We start from the raw sequence: 21,164 nt of genomic DNA on the forward strand, positions 1-21,164 counted from the left end.
ATTTCATTTTTTCTTGATTTATTTGTCTTTCTATCCTCGACGAGAATAACTATTTTCTTTTGGTAGACATTTTTTATTAAATTTACCAAAGTTCCATCGGAGCTTAAATGACCATCTAAAGAAGGTATTCTCAGAATTTTTAAACTTCTTTTTTTATGTGTGGTGATTAGTGACCGTTAATTAATGATTGTTTGGAGATCTGGTGGGACGTAGGTTTTAGAAAAACATTTTCTTTATTGTGCCAACGTTTCAATCTTTATTGGGATCATCCTCAGGGCCTGGGATTTATAAACATTGTTTAAATTATACAAATACATGTAGGATATGAAAAAAGTGAATTTATACAATGGTAGAAATTCAAATGAAAACCTTAATTAATTGTAATATATTAATTGGTCAAGCGGACCACGAAATTAGTGAATTCTTTTTTAAGTGAAATACGTCTACTAAAATTGTAGAATGTGCCGTCAAGTTTTAAATGTTTTCGTATTTTCCAAGCTTAGATGAAAGAAAAACAGTGAGCTATTTATGTAGCTCATGAGTGCTTAAAATAAATTATCAAGTTTTCACAGCGAACTTTAGAAAGTTTTTACTTATGTTTCCAAATTTTACAAAAATAATTAACAATAAATTTTAATTAGTATTACAAATTTTGATTAGTATTTTAATAGTAAATTAAATTTACTGGGGAAGTGGCGAGCACTATAACATCCCGTATGAACAGGGTGTCTTTTTATATGGCCCGGCTGACTTTCTTGAATAGACTACGTTATCGAAAAACCAAAAAATTCGTATTTAATATTTTTTAGTCTAGTTTTGAATTTTTACCTTTTTTTAGGAGAAAAACAGTACAGGGTACCTCAGGCCTAGTTCAACTTCAAAATTTCAAATACGACCCTATACATCCTGACACTTCATTTTAAATGATTTTTTACTCTGAAAACAATGGTGCTGCATTTACTTATGGTTCTGTATAAGAAAAACCTGATTACGACTCAAGGTCAGTACTAGAAGAGATGTATAAACAAAATATAAATAGTGGAAATTATTTATTACATTAAGAATTTAAAAATTTAGATTAGGTACATACAATACGATACTTTCATGGTAACACTGCTGAAATACTGGATAAATTGGTTTATTATCAACCCATAAGAGACGAATTAAATCATTATTATTGCAAAATTATCATTGCACACAGTTGAAATATGAAACTTAATCTCAAAATCATAAAACTAAGTTGGATTGCAAAACCCTTAGAAATTCTGCTTATATTTTTTAAATCAAGAGTACAGAAAAGACAAATATCAAGACACACTGTCTCAATAGAAAGTAGCATATATTATTATTATTATTATTATTAATATTTATATTAGATTCATTTTATTGTGAGATGTGAGAGGTCATTTTTAAATTGGAATCTAAAATAAGTCCTTCATTACAATATGTATGAGTTCGTCGCCCGGGCAAATGGTTAGCCTGTTCGCAGTCACTGTGTTCGGTTTCGGCTGGATGTGAGTGCCCATGACAATCCGCGATATCTCGCCCAGACGTTTTCTCGGAACTGGCAAATTTTTCTTTATCTTGATCGGTTTATCTTCGATTGGGCTGGGCTTCTCATACAATTCTGAGGGCCAGGCTTGTTCCGATGAGAATCTTCTCGACGTCTACAAATCACGTTTTTTAAACAATCAACAATTTTTCAAAGAAATACATTTTTTTGTGTGGTTCATCGTCAATTTTTTTAAAGCTTGAAATCAAAACCATTATTTAATCCAACTTACGGATTTAAGAATATATCTTCCTATTGACATTTCCAGAGTTTTTCTACTAAAATTTGTCCTAATTTTGTAGTTTTAAACCAAAGTATAAAAATGTTACATATGAAATTGTACTTATTGATTATTTAAAATTAGAATTTTAACAGATGGTTTAATATAAATATTCTAAACTTTCACACATTTTGTTGATTATTTTCTCCTATAATTATAATTGATTCTCCCAAGAATCAATTCAAACTCAAGTTATTTCTTAAAATCAATCTAGTTTTCAAACAAGTGAACAAAACCTCCTGTTATACATTACAAATTTAACTAATGGGATAAGAAAAGCGAACATAGCGAGACCTAGTACGGTTAATCTTAAAAAGCAATTAGGATTAGATCATTTATTATAGGCGAGAAAAAGATTCGACATTCACTACTAAAACCTTTTTAAAATTAAAAAAAAAGAACAGTTTTCCAGCTTCTTTATGCCTCTGGTTCACAATGTATGTGCAGTGGTGTTTTTTTTTTTCGTGCAACGTGTAAACAATGAGTTAAACAATTTAAATAAGAATATTTTTAATGTCTGAGTAATTACATATTTTTTGTAAAGTAAAGCAGAAAAATAACAGAACACACAATGACAAATGCTCCCAAGTGGCATTGTTGTGGACAACTGTTATCTCGTCAATGATTTTAAAACGTTGAGTACAAAAAATCATAACTTTATTTGGTAGGTGTTTAAAAAAAGAACGTTTTTCAAAAGAGAAGTTTATTGGTATACGCATGAATTGATTGTCAGAAAGGAAAAATAAGACGTTGTGGAAAAGGTTACTTATTGGGGTGTAATAGGATGGGTGAACAGGTCATCCAAGTTAGACAATAAATTATGATAAGGACGATATGAATCCGACTCCTCCACGAGAGTTGACTTGTAAACGATGTTAAATCAAATATGTGTTTCGTAGAACTTGATGGCCCCGTTTATAGCTTCAGTCAATGTTTGCCGATATCTGCTGTGCTTCTCGAAAGCCTCCAAAGGAACCGAAGAAGTACCGTCGACCATCAGGGACAAGAATTCCTTTTCGTCAGCGGCTAATTTTAATAAGTATTCGCCCGGAATTTTCGTCAACAGGGCATAATAAAGCCTTGTGGCTATTCCGAATTCTTCATAGTATCTGTAGGATTCTTCGAATACGTCTCTCGGCAAGATACGCGCCACGTCGATGTTTTGATGTTTAAGCGTTTTCGTCATTTGATCGTAGTAGATGTTTTTGACCTCCTCGCCGTGTTTAATCACAAATTCAGTCGAAGCTCCGAGGTGGAGGAACTGTTGAATTTCGAGCGCTGGCGGGGCGTACCTTTGTGCCTGGAAATCTACCACGATGGCCTCAGACGGGTTTCCGTTTTTGTACTTGTAGAGAAGGTTGTTTCCCCAAGGGTCCCCTTGGCAGATGACATTCCTGTATTTTCCCGATGGTTTCGCGAGTCTCTCAGCAGCTGCGGCGGCTTTATCCAACACGTCGTTGATAATTTTCTGGTCTAAATCTTGGAAGTATTTTTCGACGACGTCCCTTACTCCTTTGTCAGCTGAATACAACAAGCATTCAGTTCTTTCCGGATCGAATCTGAAGAACGATTCAAAACTGATATCTTTGTACTTATCTCTAAAGGTGAGTCCGTTTTTCTCTTCGAAGATGATAGACGCGGCGTGGAAATCGGCAAAGGTTCGAATGGCAGCTTCAGCATGGGGCATGTCCATATCCTTGATGTTGGCCGTGTCGTAACCCACGAGGCTGAGATTCTCCATAACGACGAACTGGTTCAATTTAGAGAGGTAGCAATCCGCAGTCAATTTCCTCGGGATTTGCTTTTGGAGATCCTTTATGATTTTCGTCAACATCAAGTGTTCTTTGGCGAACAGTTTGGCTCGGCTCCAGTACCTCTCGAACACCAGTTCGTTGTTGGCCGCAGACTTGACGAAGAAGCTGAATGCGCGTTTTTCACCTTCGACTGTGGCGTGGATTTTGAGAAGAGCGTGACTGCCATGAAAGCCCCTGATCTCTTCGAAAGGGACGAGTTTGTAATCGTCGAGCTCGAAGTCGTTGAAGCCTAGCTTGGCCTGAAGCACCTGAAGGCAGTCACTCTCGTTGATGTAAGCCATTTTCGGACAAAAGTGATTAGAACCGCGTCAAACTTCAAATATATACAATTTTAAACGTCCTTGTCCTTCTACAAATCTTTTAACATTCCGACTAACCCGGTATCTCCTTTCTCCGATAAAGACTAAAACCTGTTAATTATTTCAGTGTCGAATGCACGTTGAAACGAGGTTTTTTCATAAATAAATATAAATTAAAATTAAAGAAAAAATGTTACAAGTGCATTACCTCAAATAGTCCGACTCAATTCAAAACTTGAATAAAACCATGGCATCGGTTGGTATATAATCATACAAACGCTTATTTTTATATATGGTGTAATATGGTATTTCAATAATCAGCATTAATTTGTTTATGTATTTACTGCCTACCATGAATATATTTGTTTTAATTTTGTTTGTGTAACTATAACTATATATAATTTATTTAAAAATTTATTTAGGGGCTAGTCTCTTCAGTTTGGATTTTTGCTGCTTTTTCTTATGTATATGTAACAATCCGGAATATTGTTAGCTTTATTGGTACCTGAAAATAATGTAGGTTTTCACGTTTTCTTCCAATCTATATAATAAACTGTTTACGTTTGATGGATTATTCTTTTGTAGGAATGTAAACACTTTTTAATCCTCTTTCAAACAAAAATGTTTGTTTACCTCAGTAGCATTTCATTACTTGGGAATAATTTAGTCTTTACTGACTTGTCAATGCGTGATTTTCAAGTAAATTCGTTGAACGAGTTTAAACTCGGTTGGAACGGTGCTCAAACTGCTAGAAACATTAATGAATTCGATGGTAGTGTGAATGAGAGCAATGTTCAGAGATGGTTTAAAAAATTTCGAGCGGTAGAATTAATTTTTGAGGACAAAGAAGGGCGTTCAAGGATTTCTTCCCTAGATGATGGTGTTTTGCGAGCTTTGATTGAAGAAAAGGTAAGAACAACTGTCCGAGAATCATTCAGTTAGCAAATCGACCGCCGCTGACCACTTTAAGGCAAGTGGAAAGGTTAAAAAACTCGAAAGTTGGGTTCCTCATGCATTAAACGACTACCAAAATAATCATCGTTATAAAGTTTGCTCAACACTTCTTTGCCGAAAAAGAAAAAAACCTTTTCTCGATAGAATTGATGATTCCATGAACTGTGATGAAAAGTGGATTCTCTACTATAACAGCACACGTTCTGGACAGCGGCTCGACGAAGGAGAAGCAGCGCAACATCCAAAGGCCCCAACTCATAAAAAAAGGTGATGGTGGCACTTTGATTGGCTTCATTTGGGCTGATTTACTACAGCTTCTTAAATCCTGCCAAAAAAATCAATGCGGAAATGTATTGCTCTCAAATGGAAGCAATGCACCAGAAATTGACATTATTGAAGTCATCTTTGGTCAATTAGAAAAGGCTGATTCTGTTACACAATAACGCTCGGCACCATGTCTCACATGTGAAAACACCAAAACTGTTGGATCTTAGTTTGAGGTTCTGCCTCATGCTCTCTATTTTCCAGACCTTTCGCGTACCGGCTAAAATTTCTGTAGTCATTTTTTCAGACACCTGGTTAACATTTTAAAACATAAATAATTTATTGATTAAAATTCGTCATCAAATGCGTTTACAGAATTGTTAATAATAAGACTCAAAATTCTATTCAGAGGGTATAGAGAAATTGCCATCACGTTGGGAGAAGTGTATTGAATGTGACGGAGGGTATTTTAATTAATAAAAAATATTTCAAATCATTTATTTAATTGTTTTTATTTTATAACCATAATCCTGTATTATTTTCCAGACAACCCAGTTGTTATAGTTCTCATTAATTGTTATAACTATATGTACAGTCCCGTGTCAGGTTCTCTACTATTGCATCGAACAGATAGGCAATTCGCAGATCAGCATCTCGCTTGGAGACTCGAACAATGGGGGAGGGGCTATTTCTTTCAAAGTGTCGGTTTGGTTTGGGGCAATCAGATGACCTGGACTGTGTTTGTAGAAGACGTGGAGAACGCTTTGCTTCATGTGCCATGCGAGATTTTCAAAGACATTTCGCTTATGGTATGGGGAAGAATCAACGTCCAAGCCATTACCGAACTGATAATCATACAGAATGGATGTTCGACTGAAGTAAGAAACGTGAGGAAGTTCTTCTGGAAGCTGTGTTCAGCGAATAGGTTCCTTGGGGAAACTCGCTTTAATGCATGACCGCATATAGTTGTCACCTATTACTCGGAGGGTGTAGGGATTACCAGAAGGAATTGACTAGAAAGTTATTCTGATCTGAATCTCATAGAACACTTATGCGACCTGATAAAGGGACAGGTTAGACATCGTTTTGCGCCGCCAACAAGCGATGACTAGCTTCAAACCTCTCTTGTTGAAGAATGGGATTTCGTTTCTGAAGACAACATCCGATAGCTTCTTTACATATTTAACGGCTTATAGCCCGTACCAAAGGAGGTAGTACGCATTATTAAGACCAAAATCAGGTAATAAATTGTTAATTAAATTTTAATGTATCACTAGATGATTTTCCGATGATATGATTGAATTTTCTTTCAAACCATCAGAATTTGTATTAAACCTAATAAATTTCTGGTTTACATTAAAATAGGTTTGTTATAATTAATATAACATAAAAATTACATACAGTTAAAAAAAAAAAAAATTACCCGGTTTTTTGTCTTTGAGTGTGTGACTTGGTTGTACAATTGCTGAAGATACCCAAATAAAATTAAAAGAGATCCGAAAAAAGAAAGGGAAATGAAAAAAGGGTTGAATACATATTTGTGATCTTCATTTTAAGTTGAACTCCTTGCGCTTGCTTTTGCCCCGCATACTGTCCTTGGCCTGACGATAAAGATTTTTGCCTTTTCGAAAATATAGATTTATTTACTTATCACTTTTTTATTCTGAAGTTGCCTTTTATAAATTTTATATTAAAAATCAGAGATTGGGCCAATTTGAAGAAACTCGTGCTTTCGAGGAATATATCTCCTTCTTAGGGCTTATATATGGAATATGAAAAATTTGAGCGTCTATTTACAACATTTAAACTTACGAATTTAAGCGTAATAAAATTAAAAAAGTAATTTTCAGCGGAATAGGTCAAACACCCGTCAATTCCTATCAAATATCCTAATATAATTAATATTTCAATACTTTCGTTCTGATTTTTAATATAAAATTATGATCTTGAAGGCCGATATTAATTATATTGGGCATACGCTTTCATAAAGATTAAATATTGTGTAACGTAATCACAACAATAAATAAAACTTAAAAAAAAATATTTTTATCATGTTAATTTTGTGTTTTGTAAATGCGTGACTGTTAAAAATAAAAGAAAGTGTAATAGGAAAATGGATATGAACTTTTAATTAATAAAATTGTTGTCAAAGAGAGTTAATTTTGAATTTCGAGGTTTCGGTTGTTACTATATATTCAGCTATGTAAAGTATTTTTTCAGGAAGTTTCCGTGGTGTAGCGGTTATCACATCTGCCTAACACGCAGAAGGTCCCCAGTTCGATCCTGGGCGGAAACAAACTTTTTTTTTCAATCAAATTAAATTGATTTTTAAAAGCTAATAAATATTATCTACGGTCATCCTATTAATGATATCTTTGTACCAAACTCTAGAATATAAAATTTTTGTAAGATACATCGATTTTAAACTAAAAAAATCCTTTCCGTAGACAAATCTCGTACGATCATAAATTTAATTCCTTCACATATTAAAATATTTACTAAACTTGTGTTACCTTATCTATAAGCAAATTATAAAAGAATTAATTAGTTTAATAGTACAGAGATTAAATATTTAAAAAAGTCTATAGCAGCTTAAGCACTCGAAAATGTCTGCCTTTTTCAAAGCAAACTTAAAATTCAATTGTTTACTTCACCCTAGCACTTCTAGAATTAATAAACATAATACTATTGACAAGTTTGAATCTTATAGACATGCAATAAATAACTAAATAAATAATTTTCTTGAACTGCAAAATCGCAAATAATTTTTTGTTGGCCTTGTTATTTTTTAGTAGAATTAGGAAATGTTTTAATTTTACAAAAGTAATCGCAGACAAACATTCAAAAATCAAATCTCTAAATAATGAATAATACATTTTGATTTATTTCGGTACTATGAGGCTAAAGCAATACCATAAATTAACAAACAATACACCAAATTGCAATGTATATAAAATGGGAGGTTTATGGGCCAACAAGCAGCTGAGGTCATCGCCGGCCTTGTGTTTGTTCTTCTCTTTCTAGTCGTTCACACGTGTTTTTCAGCCTGCGGCCTTTCGAACGTAAATATAGAGAATATACAGAATAAAACATACACTACGTAAATATACATCACCACAAACATAAAGTCTGGTAACCTACTCCCGCAGAGTACTCGATAATCCTCGGAGTGGGGTTAAACAACTCCTTCCTTTCACGCTAATAAATTATTTTCATTCCAATAAATTAACGTAATTATAAGACAGACACAACACAAAAACACATAAACACTACATACATTTAAAAATTCTATAGCCCTGCCATGCCCCAAGACCACACACAGGTCTGATGGTATACCAAAATATTGTCTTTATATGTCAAGCCTTCTATAATTGAAAAGGTGCTCGACCGCTGCTTGCAAAACGGGCACCTACGCGGTCGCGTTCCGGCCAGAATGTGCCCGTGCGTTATTGATGTATGACGTATGCGTAGTCTTGTCAGTATGGCCTTTTACTTTTTTGAACCGTTCTCCGTGGACAAGGGACTGACGTCTTTCCTAACCTGCCACAGACTGGCAGGGTTATTTCTATTTTTAGGAACCCAGCGGTTTTTCCATTCTCATTTTACTGTATTGAAATGAATAGTTTTAATACTGGGCGAATAGGTTGGGGGAAGCATAGTGGGGTCTTCTTTGGCCGCATGTCAGCTTTTTCGTTCCCGAGTATCCCATGTGTAGGGGAACCCATGCCAGCACTTCTTCCCAACTGCGTCGACCCCTTTTAACTGTTCCTTTATCTTATTTATTAGAGGGTCCACCGAAGCTCTTCTCTTGAGCATCTGGACCGCGCTGCAACGCAGTAATGTCAATAAATAAATTCCAAACATCTCTGTACTAAACAACACATCGATTTGACATTGGCTGAAGGATATCAACATCATTCATTATTATTACCTATCAGCAATCGAATTGGAGAAAAGTTAATGAGATTTTTTAACAAACAATCTTATTAAATATAATGGAGACCATTATAACATTTTATTTGAATAAAAAACACGTCCTTTTACTTTGAATGGTGAATAATTTCTAGCTCACTGGAGGGATAAAATAATTGATGTTTCACGTAACTCCTTTTAAAAACAATGTTGGAATATTCGTATAGACAGAACAGTCATCAGTTGGAATTGAACGGTCGGGGAACGCAAGGGAACAAAGGGAATTGGACTTTTTTTCATTTTTGGTCAGGGCGTGGAAGGAGGACGGGTTGGAAAGGTCCTTCGGGACCTCCCATGATATCCCGAAAGGTGTGGGGGAGGGAAAAAAGGAACTATCGGGAATTGGATAAGGTAAAGGCACCAATAGGTCAACCCGCTTTAAGAACGGTGTTTCCACGTTTCTCCAACTAGGTTTCCCTTCTGAAAAAAATCCGCGTAAAGGAGAACGTTTTCTATAAATCCCGAGAAAAATCAAAACATTTCTTTAGTTTTTTTGAGGGTCAACCTTTCATTTCAATGTGCTGATTTTTCATGAATAGGTTGATATTGAATTGAAGCGTTTGAATATCTTAATTAAATTTTATTTTTTTAAGTTGAATATAATAACAATGTGTAGAGATTAGTGACCGTTAATCGATAGTTATTCAGATATCGTGAGATGCGGTCGGGAGTGATGTAGGTTTCAGAAAAACATTTTCTTCATCGTGCCAACGTTTCGATCTTGTAAACGTTGTTTGTAAATCCCAGGCCCTGAAGATGATCTAAATAAAAGATCGAAACGTTGGCACGATAAAGAAAATGTTTTTCTGAAACCTACATCACTCCCGACCGCATCTCACGATATCTGAATAACTATAATAACAATTATAATTGATCTATTTTGACTCATAAAATGACATATTTACAAATCAATGTTGAGCGAATTTTACTCTCGACAAGATAAGTCAATTTAGGCTTGTCAAAACCGTTAGAAACAAAGAAAAATCAAGTAATAGGGCGAAAAATGACGATAAAACAATGACAGGTTTATTAGTGAAATGTAATAAATAAAGTTGGCACTTTCTTTTGTAGCAATTTTCAAAGGTTGCTGTTGGTTTTCTTCTATACTTCTTTAGTAGCTAGATAGGTTAAACTTTGAAATGAAATTTTGTATGTTTACTTATTTGGAATATTGAGCGAAAATTTCTTCTATTTAATTGTTTGTCTAATACATGGATTGAAGTTAAGAATAATGTTGATCCAAGAATTTAGTTTACCCGTCAATCTGCCTGTTTCAGGCTGAGTCCTGTCAATCGACAAAGTTCCGTTTCGTATAGTCTTTTCAAGTTTTCAACACCGGCCCTTTTGTTAATGGACAAAGTACGCCTTTAAGCTGTCCTTCGAACTTTAATGCAGGTACATCGCGTCGACAAGAACAACTTAATGAAAAGCTAATTTTTATAATCTGAAAGCGTTTCACGAATTCTTTCTCGTTAAAATATTTTGCGGTCGAGGGAATTTGGAAGAAAAGGGAGGACACGCACGCAGGGGGGTGTGCCAAATGAATCGGAATAATGCGCTAGATCGGAATATCACCTAAAGGTCGAGGGTGGGAAGAGGGTAAGGGGCGAATCGCTCGATTTACACATTACAACCGAGGGCAGTTAATAAAATCAGAGCTCTCTCAATGACCAGAATGACACGGGAACATATTGTAAGCACTATTCTGTATACACTGATAGATAAATTTAATGCATCACTCAATTTATTTAGTTGAAAATTAAACTCAGTTATATGATTTCTATATTAATTAGAGGTAATTAGGGGCTATTGTAGTCAAAATAAACAGTAAATAATGCTATGTTTCCTTTCCTTGTTTACTTTTGTACTGATTAGTCCCATTTTCACAAAAAGTCGCATTTTGCACTTCCATTATGCCTAAAAATCGCTTTCAGTTAATCTTTTTACTTTGCTTATTTCCTTTCATATTATTATTTTTCTTAAATCTTTGTCAATGGCTCCAGTCAGGCATTTGAGTGAGTATGTCAGTGTAATGGTTTTAACATTATTAGAGAAAGGATACGGCCAGCGCGAGGTAAATCGCCCTACAATAGGAAATTCTTCGGCGCTTCAGAGACGCTTCACGCTAGAAGACCAGAACAGGGCCTACGTAGGTCTATAGACGATAGAGATGATAGATTCATCCGTCATCAGACACTATGAAACCGCAGCATTTCGGGAAATGAGATAAGAAATTTGATAAGGCAAGTCCTAAAGTTTTCATACGGGTACAGGTGAATTGGACATCGTAAGATTGGGGACGAGCTCTCTTTACAGATGAAGTGAGAGTTGACTTCAAGTGGGCATAATTTCATATGGAAACGCTCAGGAGAAATATACGTCCACTGACGTATGGTTCCTCAGGTGACATCAATGAGTCATTGATGTTCTGGGCTGGCATTTTCGTGGAGGCCCACACCAAATTGGTTGTTGAGCAAGGAAGATCTCTAACTGCAAAGAGGTACTTACCAACGTATTCGAAGAACAGGTAGTGCCATTTCCCCCCGCATCGGTGAGAGATTCTTTCTAATGCAGGAGAATGCCAAACCCCATAGAGCACGAATTGTGGATGACTACCCGAATGAGATTGGTACTGAGTGCTTGGTGTGGCTAGCTCGAAGTCCAGATTTGAACCCAATCGAACATATTTTGTACCAACTTATGTGATGAGTATGTAACCCAGGTCCTAATACCCTATAAGAGTTGGAAACGGCTGGTCGAGAAGAATGGGGAAGAATTCCTCAGGATTTTACCAGAAATATTTTCCAAGGAAGGCAAAGGCGTTTACCGGACGTGATTCGTGACATAGGTAAGTAATATGTACTCGTAATTTTTTTATTTTTAGAATTAGGTTTTTCTTTTTTTTCACATTTTCTTTTTAAATGTCTTAGTTAGTTACCAAATCTATTTTTGGTATGCAAAATATTAATAAACCTAAATGCATTAAAATGGTAGTAAAATGGTAGGTAGTAAAATGGGAAGGGTGGTGTGTTAATTTTGATCATTATTGTATATGAGATGTGTTGCTAAGGCCAGCGGTTGACACGAGGCGTACGGCTTTGGGATCCGTTTCATTATTTACACCGGGCTCAACGTCACAGTAAACTGCGAGATTTAGGTGGAAGTCGGACTTTCAATAAATAATTTGCTTTCGCCTTTCCCCTTGAAGCTGACGACCGTCTGTTCATGAGTAAACGACTTATTGATTATTAAGAGCCAAGGCGGAACTTTTACTATGAAGGAGGGGCATAGAGAATTGAAGACTGGCTAATTATCGAAAAAGTTAAACAACAAACATTTTAAATTGTGAATGTTCCAGCAAACAAATTTTTTAAAGCTTGCGTTACTATGCATTATCTTTGATGCAAAGTATCAAGTTTTCAATTGCGTGCTGCTGGCAATATATATTATAGGGCTTAAAGTTTCGGTATTTCAGTTGTACGAAGTGTATGGTGTTCAGTGACAGTTAATTATTGATTATTTGTGGAGATCGTGAGATGCGGTCTGGTGTGACGTAGCTTTTAGAATAACATTTTCTTTATCGTGCCAACATTTCGATCTTTGTTGAGATCATCTTCAGGGACTGGGATTTATAAACATTGTTTCAATTATACAATTACATGTAAGATGTGAAAAAATGAATTTATATTGGGTTGTCCGGAAAATAATGCAGGATTTTGGTATTAAACAAAAAAAAAAGAAACTAGTTACTTTAAAGCAATGTTCTTTAATCAAAATAATTTCCCATACTCTCAATACATTTCTCCCAACGTGTTGGTAACTTATTAATTCCGTCTGAGTAGAATTCAGAATTTTTAGAATTGATAAAGTCAATAAATGCATTTTCCAGTTCCGTTTGATTTTTGAATATTATGTGTTGTAAGTAGTGGTCCAGGTGTCTAAAAAAATGGTAGTCAGTAGGCGAGAGGTCCGGAGAGTAGGGTGGGTGAGGCAAAGTTTCATAGCCAAGCTCCAATAATTTTTGTGACGTTACACGTGACACATGTGGTCGAGCGTTGTCATGCAACAAAATGGGCCCTTTCCGATTGACCAAAGAGGGCTTCATTACTGCCAATTTCTGATGCATGGTATTAATTTGGTTACAGTATGATTCAGCATTGATGGTTTCGCCAGGAATTAAGAAGCTGTAGTGTATTAAACCAAATGAAGCCCACCATACCGTAACCATTACCTTTTTTTGATGAGTTGGGGGCTTTGGAAAATGTATTGGAGCTTCTCCTTTGTCGAGCCACTGTCCAGAACGTCTAGTGTTATCGTAGAGAATCCACTTTTCGTCACATGTAACAATTCTGGCCAGAAATGGGTCATTTTTGTTTCGACAAAGAAGTGATGCACAAACATCAAAGCGCTGATTTTTTTGGCGATCGTTTAATGAGTGTGGAACCCAATTTTCGAGTTTTTTCACTTTTCCAATCGCCTTGAGGTGGTCAGCGACGGTCGTTTTACTGACTTTGAGTTGCTCTGCAAGTTCTCGAACAGTTGTTTTGGGGTTTTCTTCCACCACTGATCGCAGAACATCATCATTAAGAGAGGAAGGCCTTCCACGACCTTCTTCAACTTCAAGGCTGAAATCTCCCTCCCGAAATTTTTTAAACCACCTTTGCACAGTGCACTCATTAACACAACCCTCGCCCCAGACTTTGTTAATGTTTCTAGCCGTTTGGGCTCCGCTTCGGCCGAGTTTAAACTCGTAAAAGAAAATCGTACGAAATTCTCGCTTTGACATTATAAGGATGACTGAATTATTTCCAAGTAGCGGAATGCTACAGAGGTAAACAAACAATATCATTTGGAAGAGGATTAATAAGTGTTGACATTCATACAAATGAGTAATCCTGTAAACGTAAACAGAATATTTTATATAGATTTTTTTTAATGAAAACTTAAAATCCTGCATTATTTTCCGGACAACCCGATACAATGATAGAAATTATTCAAATTATGTTTTCTGTGTGATGTGTCCCGGTTGTGTGTCGTGTTGAGAGTGGTTTTATATACGCTGGCTTGTACATGTTAGATTTTGCAGGAGTGGGGAAGGAATTAGGGATAGAAATCCATTTTTCTATGAGGAGTCAGCTTCTTTGAGGTGAAAGGAGCCGACAATAGGAGGAAAACGGTAATGGTTTGGCCAGATTAGTCTTTCAGGATTATATAGACGGGGATAATTAGAGAAAGGAGAGACATATTGTTGAAGAATTAGACTATGAAGAAACGCTTGATGTGTGGAATGTAATGATTGTTTTATATGTTGTATTATATGTTTTGTGTGATATATGTATGTTATTGATATTGAATTTGATTAATGATATTGGCGTAGCTGCAACTGCGTTTACATGTGTCTGTTCTGTAATTGATCCTGTGTTTATCTCTGTTGATTTTTAAAAAGTTACATTTATGTTTGTTTCGTCCTATGTGTAATATTTTTTGAATGCTGAAATCGAAGTTGTATTGGTGTTCAAAATGGTGGGTAGCCAGTGCTGTAGAATTTTGTTTGGGTTTTTTGCAATCATAGATATGTTGCTTTACCCTCTTATCCTCTTTACCTCTCTTATTTTTTTTTACTATAAAGAACATGTTCTTCTACACTACGTCACACCAGACCGCATCGCATGATCAATCATCAAGTTTTAAGGAAATCCTATCGGTATTTCATTAAGTTGTAAATTCATGACATTAAAACAAATATGCATTCTCTTGAGACTTTTTGATCCACTTACATTTGAAATACTATCCAAATGTTCTATTTCTGTCTGCACACTGTCAAAATCCTTGGGATTGTACTTGCCCGGTCCTTACCTTGGAAACGTCATAATTCCCACTTCTCCCGTCTCTGCTTTTCTACCCTCCATCACTTCCGTCGGGCCACCTTCTTCCCTTTAGTCCCTCCTCTAAAAAAAGGAAGGAGGCAAAATGGAAACTCCTACTTTCCTCTCTTGTTCTGACACACTTTCACTATGGATGTGTGGTATAAAGGGGGGGGGGCTCACTGGGGAGCTAAATGATTGACTTAAGCGCTTAATGAATTGTTTGTACGCTTTATTTTCGGATCCCCAAGGAGGCCCCACGTGACTAATGTATCGAGGTTATTCCATTCTTCAGGACTAAAAATTATTTCTAAATATTTAAACGTGTAACAAATATAAACATCTATTTACATACTCGAAATTAGGGCTTCAACCATAACAAATTTAGGAGTTTTTGTTTGAAAAGCGGACATCTTTCACCCATTCATTCAACATACATGTAGTAAAATTAAGCTGTGAGGACTTAAATAAAATTGATATAATTTATTACATGATGTTTATTATAACAACAAATTATGTCCAGGCTCTCCCCTCCATGCTGGAGGCAGGAAAGAGAGAACGGATAGTTCAGTCTAGCCTAGGCATTGCAAGAAAAACAATAAGAAAAAAATCTAGCTGAAAACCAGCCAAATCAGATTTGTATCCACTTTGATTATTATTAGTATAAATTATTTCTGTTGTGTGGCCCATTTTCATTTATGGTTTTTATTTGGTATTTTTCATTTTGGTTATCAAGGTTGATTATTTTAATTTTGCCCTTCAGGCCCATTCTTCCCATAGTATCTAATTATTCTTATATTGTTAATTTGTAAGCAAAGGTTCATGTTTTGTTGTTTTATATTTTTTATATAACGTTTTTGATTCATAAAGAAATACATTTTTGTTTTAAAAGAAACAAAATAGAGGTGTCTCTTTGCAATTGTATTCGTATTTTATTTCAAATCAAAATTCTTTTGATTTTGAGACAGATCACCGGCCTCAAGGGGTTTAATCAAACCTTTTAAGACGGAATATACTCATTCCTTAAAGGACCCACAATATACTATTAATTTAAACAAATATTCTTGGCCAATTGTATTGAGGCCATTGTGAAAAAAAACTAAAATAGTTTTTTTAAAAATATTTTCAGTAAGCAACCTTTTGAATGAATTGGTCAAATTGAAATCATGAATGAAAACAAAGTAGATATTAATTTAATATTAACAAAAAGAGTAATTAAAAAATGAAGAAAGAAAATTTTTTCAAAAAGGCATTCAACGTTTAAAAGGGACTACGACTATACCAAATATCTGCAGCAAAAAGTTGAGAGGCGCTGCAGAGAAACAATGATGATCAAACGAGCATCTTTTTTCAGGGAACTTCATTTCTAGATGGAACCAAGAATCGGACCCTTCAATTAGGTGGGACCGTCAAACCACCTCTTCTTCTATATATGCCGGAGATATGCGGGGGCTTTGGTCCAATAGTGAGCGTACGTTTGTCAACTTTGAATGTTGTTTTTTTACGAGGGTTCTCAACAGCACAGGTGTACTGCGTGCCGATGTTTCGTCCCTGGATTCGAGCCCGGGACTTTTACCTTACAGTGATGAGCGCCGTGACAACGCTTGAACTGTTGCGGCCACCGACGCCCCTCGAATGGCTTATTTTTAATAGGGTGAGGATGACCTTTCTTCTACGAGTTAGATCCTCCCAGGGCTACCTATCGACAGTGGTACGGAAGTGTGAGAGTTTCTCTGCCCTCCCGCCCCACCGAAGCTGTCACCTTCTTTTAATTACGTTTTTTTTCTGCATTTTTAGCTTCAGAGGGCCGAATCGAATGAAATGTAAATAGAAATATCAAGAATATTTCTATATATATATTTTTCCCCAGTTCGTCCAGGGCTGCTGGATTCGAACCCGGGACCTTTACCTTACAGGGCCCTGTCAACCCTTCACCGTTACAGCCACAACGCCCCCATTTATCCTTATTGAACGAGCATCTTTTTTCAGGGAACTTCATTATTCAGTTTAATTTGGTCTCGCCTAATTAATTAATAAAATTCCGTCTCACGGAAGTACAAGGCGAATATAAAAAGAAGATACTTTCTTACACGACTCACCATATGACTTATACAAAAGTCAAATATTAAATGAAGTAACGTCTTTAATACTGGGTATACTTTCGTACACCTACATTATAGCTAGATTTAGTTGTTTTGACAATGACCTTTGAGAATATCGAGACCTTCTCTAGCTATCAGCAAAACGGCACTCAATTATGACGCACCGCACCGACCCTAGGATAACAATAACGAATCAATTTCCGACTGCGACTATCAACATGAATTCGTCGTTGTGCAAACACTGGAAATTTCAAGTAAACAAGGGTGCAGAAATTATACATAATTGCAAAACTGGTTAATTGAGACTGCTAGGTCATAACAAACTTCAGAAAGTTTCAATTTGATATCGCCTCATTAGCCATAAAATGAATATAGAATAATAACACTATTTATTAAAAACCTGGTAAAATCACCTTTTGTTTTATGAATGTAAAATGCAGCTTTTTTATTTATGTAAAATTAATTTGCAATTACCATTTATTTTTTATTACTATTAATAAATCCGTATATGTTTAACGGTCAAAAATGACCATACCAATTGATTATTCTTTTTATCTAAGGTCTTGGTTGAGATGAAAAAGTCATTGTGTAGAGCTAAATCTATAAATGTTAAAAAGGAATAATTAATTGAAATAATTAATAAATAATATTATTTTCTCGAGTGCCGAAAAATGTAGTTTTATTTTCATAATCCTTTATTCTACTACCTTCATACTACGAGCCTTAGTATTTTCATATCCTTCTGTTTCATTGAGGCTTTCAGCTCCATTAGTCTGTCTCTCATAAGTGATATCAGTCAGTATTCCAACTTTACAAGATGAATTTCTCCCTGTGGAGTGGGAGGATGTGGTCTTATTTCCCACGAACTTCCGTCCTAGAAAATTTTTAATAACTACATTTGTTTTGTCTTTACCTATCCGTGTGTATATCCGTAGAAAGCCCGATTTCCGCTCTTTGCAATAATATATAGTTGTTTGACATTCTTGTTCAGTTTTTCTTATCAGCCAAGTGAGATTTCACTACATGGTCTGCGGCGTATTTGAAAATTACATCATCCCGGAGTTTGGGCCAGAAACAAATCTTTACGTACAACATAGCCGCTGTTCTCTATTCGCCGGATTTATTACTCCTAATTGTGTGGTGTTTTGTGATCGTTAGCCAATGATTATTTGGAGATCCTAAGATGCGGTCTGGTGTGACGTAGGTTTTAGAAAAACATTTTCTTTATCGCGCCAACGTTTCGATCTTTATTGAGACCATCTTCAGGGCTCAAAGTGTTCGTTTTCCGTGTAGATGTGTCATTCTTGTTTGTCGTGTTGAGAGACACTCTCTCGTCGGCACGATAAAGAAAACCAGACCGCATCTCACGATCTCCAAATACTCCTAATTGTTTTAAAAATAATTTTTACAAGTTTAGATTATAATAAGGTCTTATTTTAAATATAACATGTTTTAAATAATTGGGTAGCTCTAATAGAGTAACGTAATATTGAAGTAAAAAAGGGGGATTTCCAAATACTTTTGTGTGACAATATTAGATGTTTTATGATACAACGGTAACCAACTCTCTCTTTTCTTTATCCTATTGGTAGGATAGCCTCTTTGTATCTCAAGGTCTCGTGGATAAAATAATACCAATAAACATAAACAAAGGAACAAGATAAAAACATGATGGTCTGGTTAGCATTCACACCACTCCAGAATACTCGATATTCCTTGGCGTAATTAGGGATGAGTCCCTCAATTCATACTAATACGTTACATTCACACATCACAATCCATTGACACTACCCCTGAGTGTTGCATATTCCTAGGGGTAATTGAGGATAATCCCCCCATTCCCGCTGATAAATAGATCTGTTCCAATAAATAACGCATATCACATACATGAATGTACTAAGTTCTATATACAATTAAAAATATTCATGACCCTGAGATATTGGATGAGGGATGATCAGTGCCTGCTGCCTGATGGTCTGTTTAGCAAACTATCGCCAACGATTCCACAGTACTCGATATTCCTCCGTGTATGGGATATGCTTCATTCATATTCATAAAAATGTTGTTTCGTAAATAAGTGATAGTTACAGACAAATTTATAAGACGATGGTTGACACCAAATAATAATTTTTAAAAAAGAGTTGGACTTAATTTTAAAATCTCTCTTTTTTCTTTCTGTCTGTAAATGTCTCTGTATTATTCTTTACTAAATATACAATAATAGAAATTTAATTTCTATTTATTCTAATTTAAATTCACTACAGAATTCATCTAGAAAATAAAATAAATGTAAATTTTTTTATATGTTCGTTTTGCCTAATGTACTGGACTTTAGAAAACAACTGAAATGTACTAATAGATGCGACACACGAATACTTCGGACCTTCTTAAATGTAAATTGAAAGCAGAAACTGAATGGATATAATGAAACAAACAAAAATGTAGATGTGTTATTCAGAAGAAATTAGTGTTAACTTCAATAATGGGGTCGTTGGTTGGGACAAATTTGCTTTTAATTGTTTCTCAGAGAATGCTCGCGTCTCAAGTGGTACATGAAATTGGATGGCGTTTGCCCTTTTTGTCAAAACCTGGGCCTTCCTATCCAACTCGTTTTTTCACCATGTTATGACTATATTTTCGTTTGGATCTAATTTTCTTGAAAGCCTTCCAGAGGTTGACAGGACACGAGGATGCTTCCAAAATGTTGATAAATGCCTGACAGGCCGACGCCGCTAAGTTGGATGAATATCTTCTGTGAAAGGCTAATGGTACAGCTGCCGCTTTCTCCTGAACACTGACGATTTTTTTTCGCCCTACATTAATATTATTGTTGCAGTTATTGTCATATTAGGTTTTATCATATTCTCAGATTTGTATATATTTTTGATCTCCTTGACAGTTAGCCAATAAACATTATGATATTATGTTTTAACAATGGAACACAAAAAGAACCAATTTAATGATTATTATGTTTTCATAAATATTTTCCTTTTAAACAGATTATCTTTGCCTGCGTGAAGGAGAGAGGGTGTGAGAGAAAGAGAGATAGTGAGGAGAGAGAGAGAGAAAGAGAGAGAGAGAGAAAATTTTAGAATGTTAGTTATTTTAATTATTTCGTAGATACATTTAATCGTATTATAGTAATTAAATACAAATTTTATAACAAGAGGTGGAATCTAAATTGCCAGCACTCAATAAATAAAGTACAATAATTGATCATTGAATATTCTTCCTTTGAATAGGAAAGTTTTCTTAATTGGCCTCTTCCACGATATCTTGCCGCGAGGAATTTACGGCTTAATTTACGCAGGGACGGATCGGTAGACTAGAAAATGTTGTAATTTCCTGTTTTCCCCGACGTATTAGAGCCCACCGACACCACGATATTCGTAATATTAATGCGTTCCAAGCAATCGTTATTAGACTTTTTTATTACTTACTTACAATTTTTTTACTACTATAATCGCAAATTGAATCTTTTGAATCGGTATAATTTACGAACCGTTAGTAAATTGGGCCGGAAATTTGAGTTAATTTGGAACTACAAGACTGTGTAGAGAACTTCATTTAATTCCCCAAACTTTCAAATATCCAGACTGTAAATTGGATTTGGATTTATTTAAGCTCAAATCTGCACATACATACACATACGTACTGAGTTGAGCCATTCAGTTCTCGCAGTACACCGGCTTTTGTAATTGACAATAAATTAATCCAAGTTGGGTGTTGGCTGTCGCCGGGCAGACCTCCGTTCAGCCACCGAGGTTAGGCTCTTGTCAATAGCTACATCAATTCAGCACCCAAGGCATGCACTTCCTAGATCCAAACCCATTCACACTCTCAGTCTTCTTTTCTCCCAATCTTTTATCAATTTCACAATCTCTCACTCAATCAATCTCACTTCTCAATCGTTCAAACACATTCTTGTCTATTTACATATCATTCACTCAGGGTTGACTTTATATCTATTTTATACTTAATTGTAGGTCGATGGGTTACTCAATATTCCGTCATCGGCCTTTCAGACTACATATTCACACCAATAAATACAGTCGCTCTCATT

At 35.4% G+C, this 21,164-nt stretch overlaps 2 protein-coding genes and 1 non-coding gene across 4 annotated transcripts in view; 1 reads left to right on the forward strand and 2 right to left on the reverse strand.

Moving 5' to 3' along the window:
- LOC112127264 (voltage-dependent calcium channel gamma-5 subunit-like) overlaps positions 1 to 21,164 on the reverse strand; it is a 283,147-nt gene that overhangs the window by 8,488 nt on the left and 253,495 nt on the right. The gene's annotated exons all lie outside the window — the stretch shown is intronic.
- LOC106670957 lies at positions 2,519 to 3,955 on the reverse strand. Its single transcript, XM_014401663.2, has one exon. It carries the CDS (start codon positions 3,925 to 3,927, stop codon positions 2,713 to 2,715), a length of 1,215 nt encoding a protein of 404 aa, XP_014257149.1. The 5' UTR covers positions 3,928 to 3,955; the 3' UTR covers positions 2,519 to 2,712.
- Positions 7,387 to 7,459, forward strand: Trnav-aac. The gene has a single exon. It is a non-coding gene; the product is annotated as a tRNA-Val (tRNA).

The sequence above is a fragment of the Cimex lectularius genome, unplaced genomic scaffold (assembly GCF_000648675.2).
Source record: "Cimex lectularius strain Harlan isolate CLEC.00 unplaced genomic scaffold, Clec_2.1 scaffold243, whole genome shotgun sequence".
NCBI classification, from domain to species: domain Eukaryota; kingdom Metazoa; phylum Arthropoda; class Insecta; order Hemiptera; family Cimicidae; genus Cimex; species Cimex lectularius.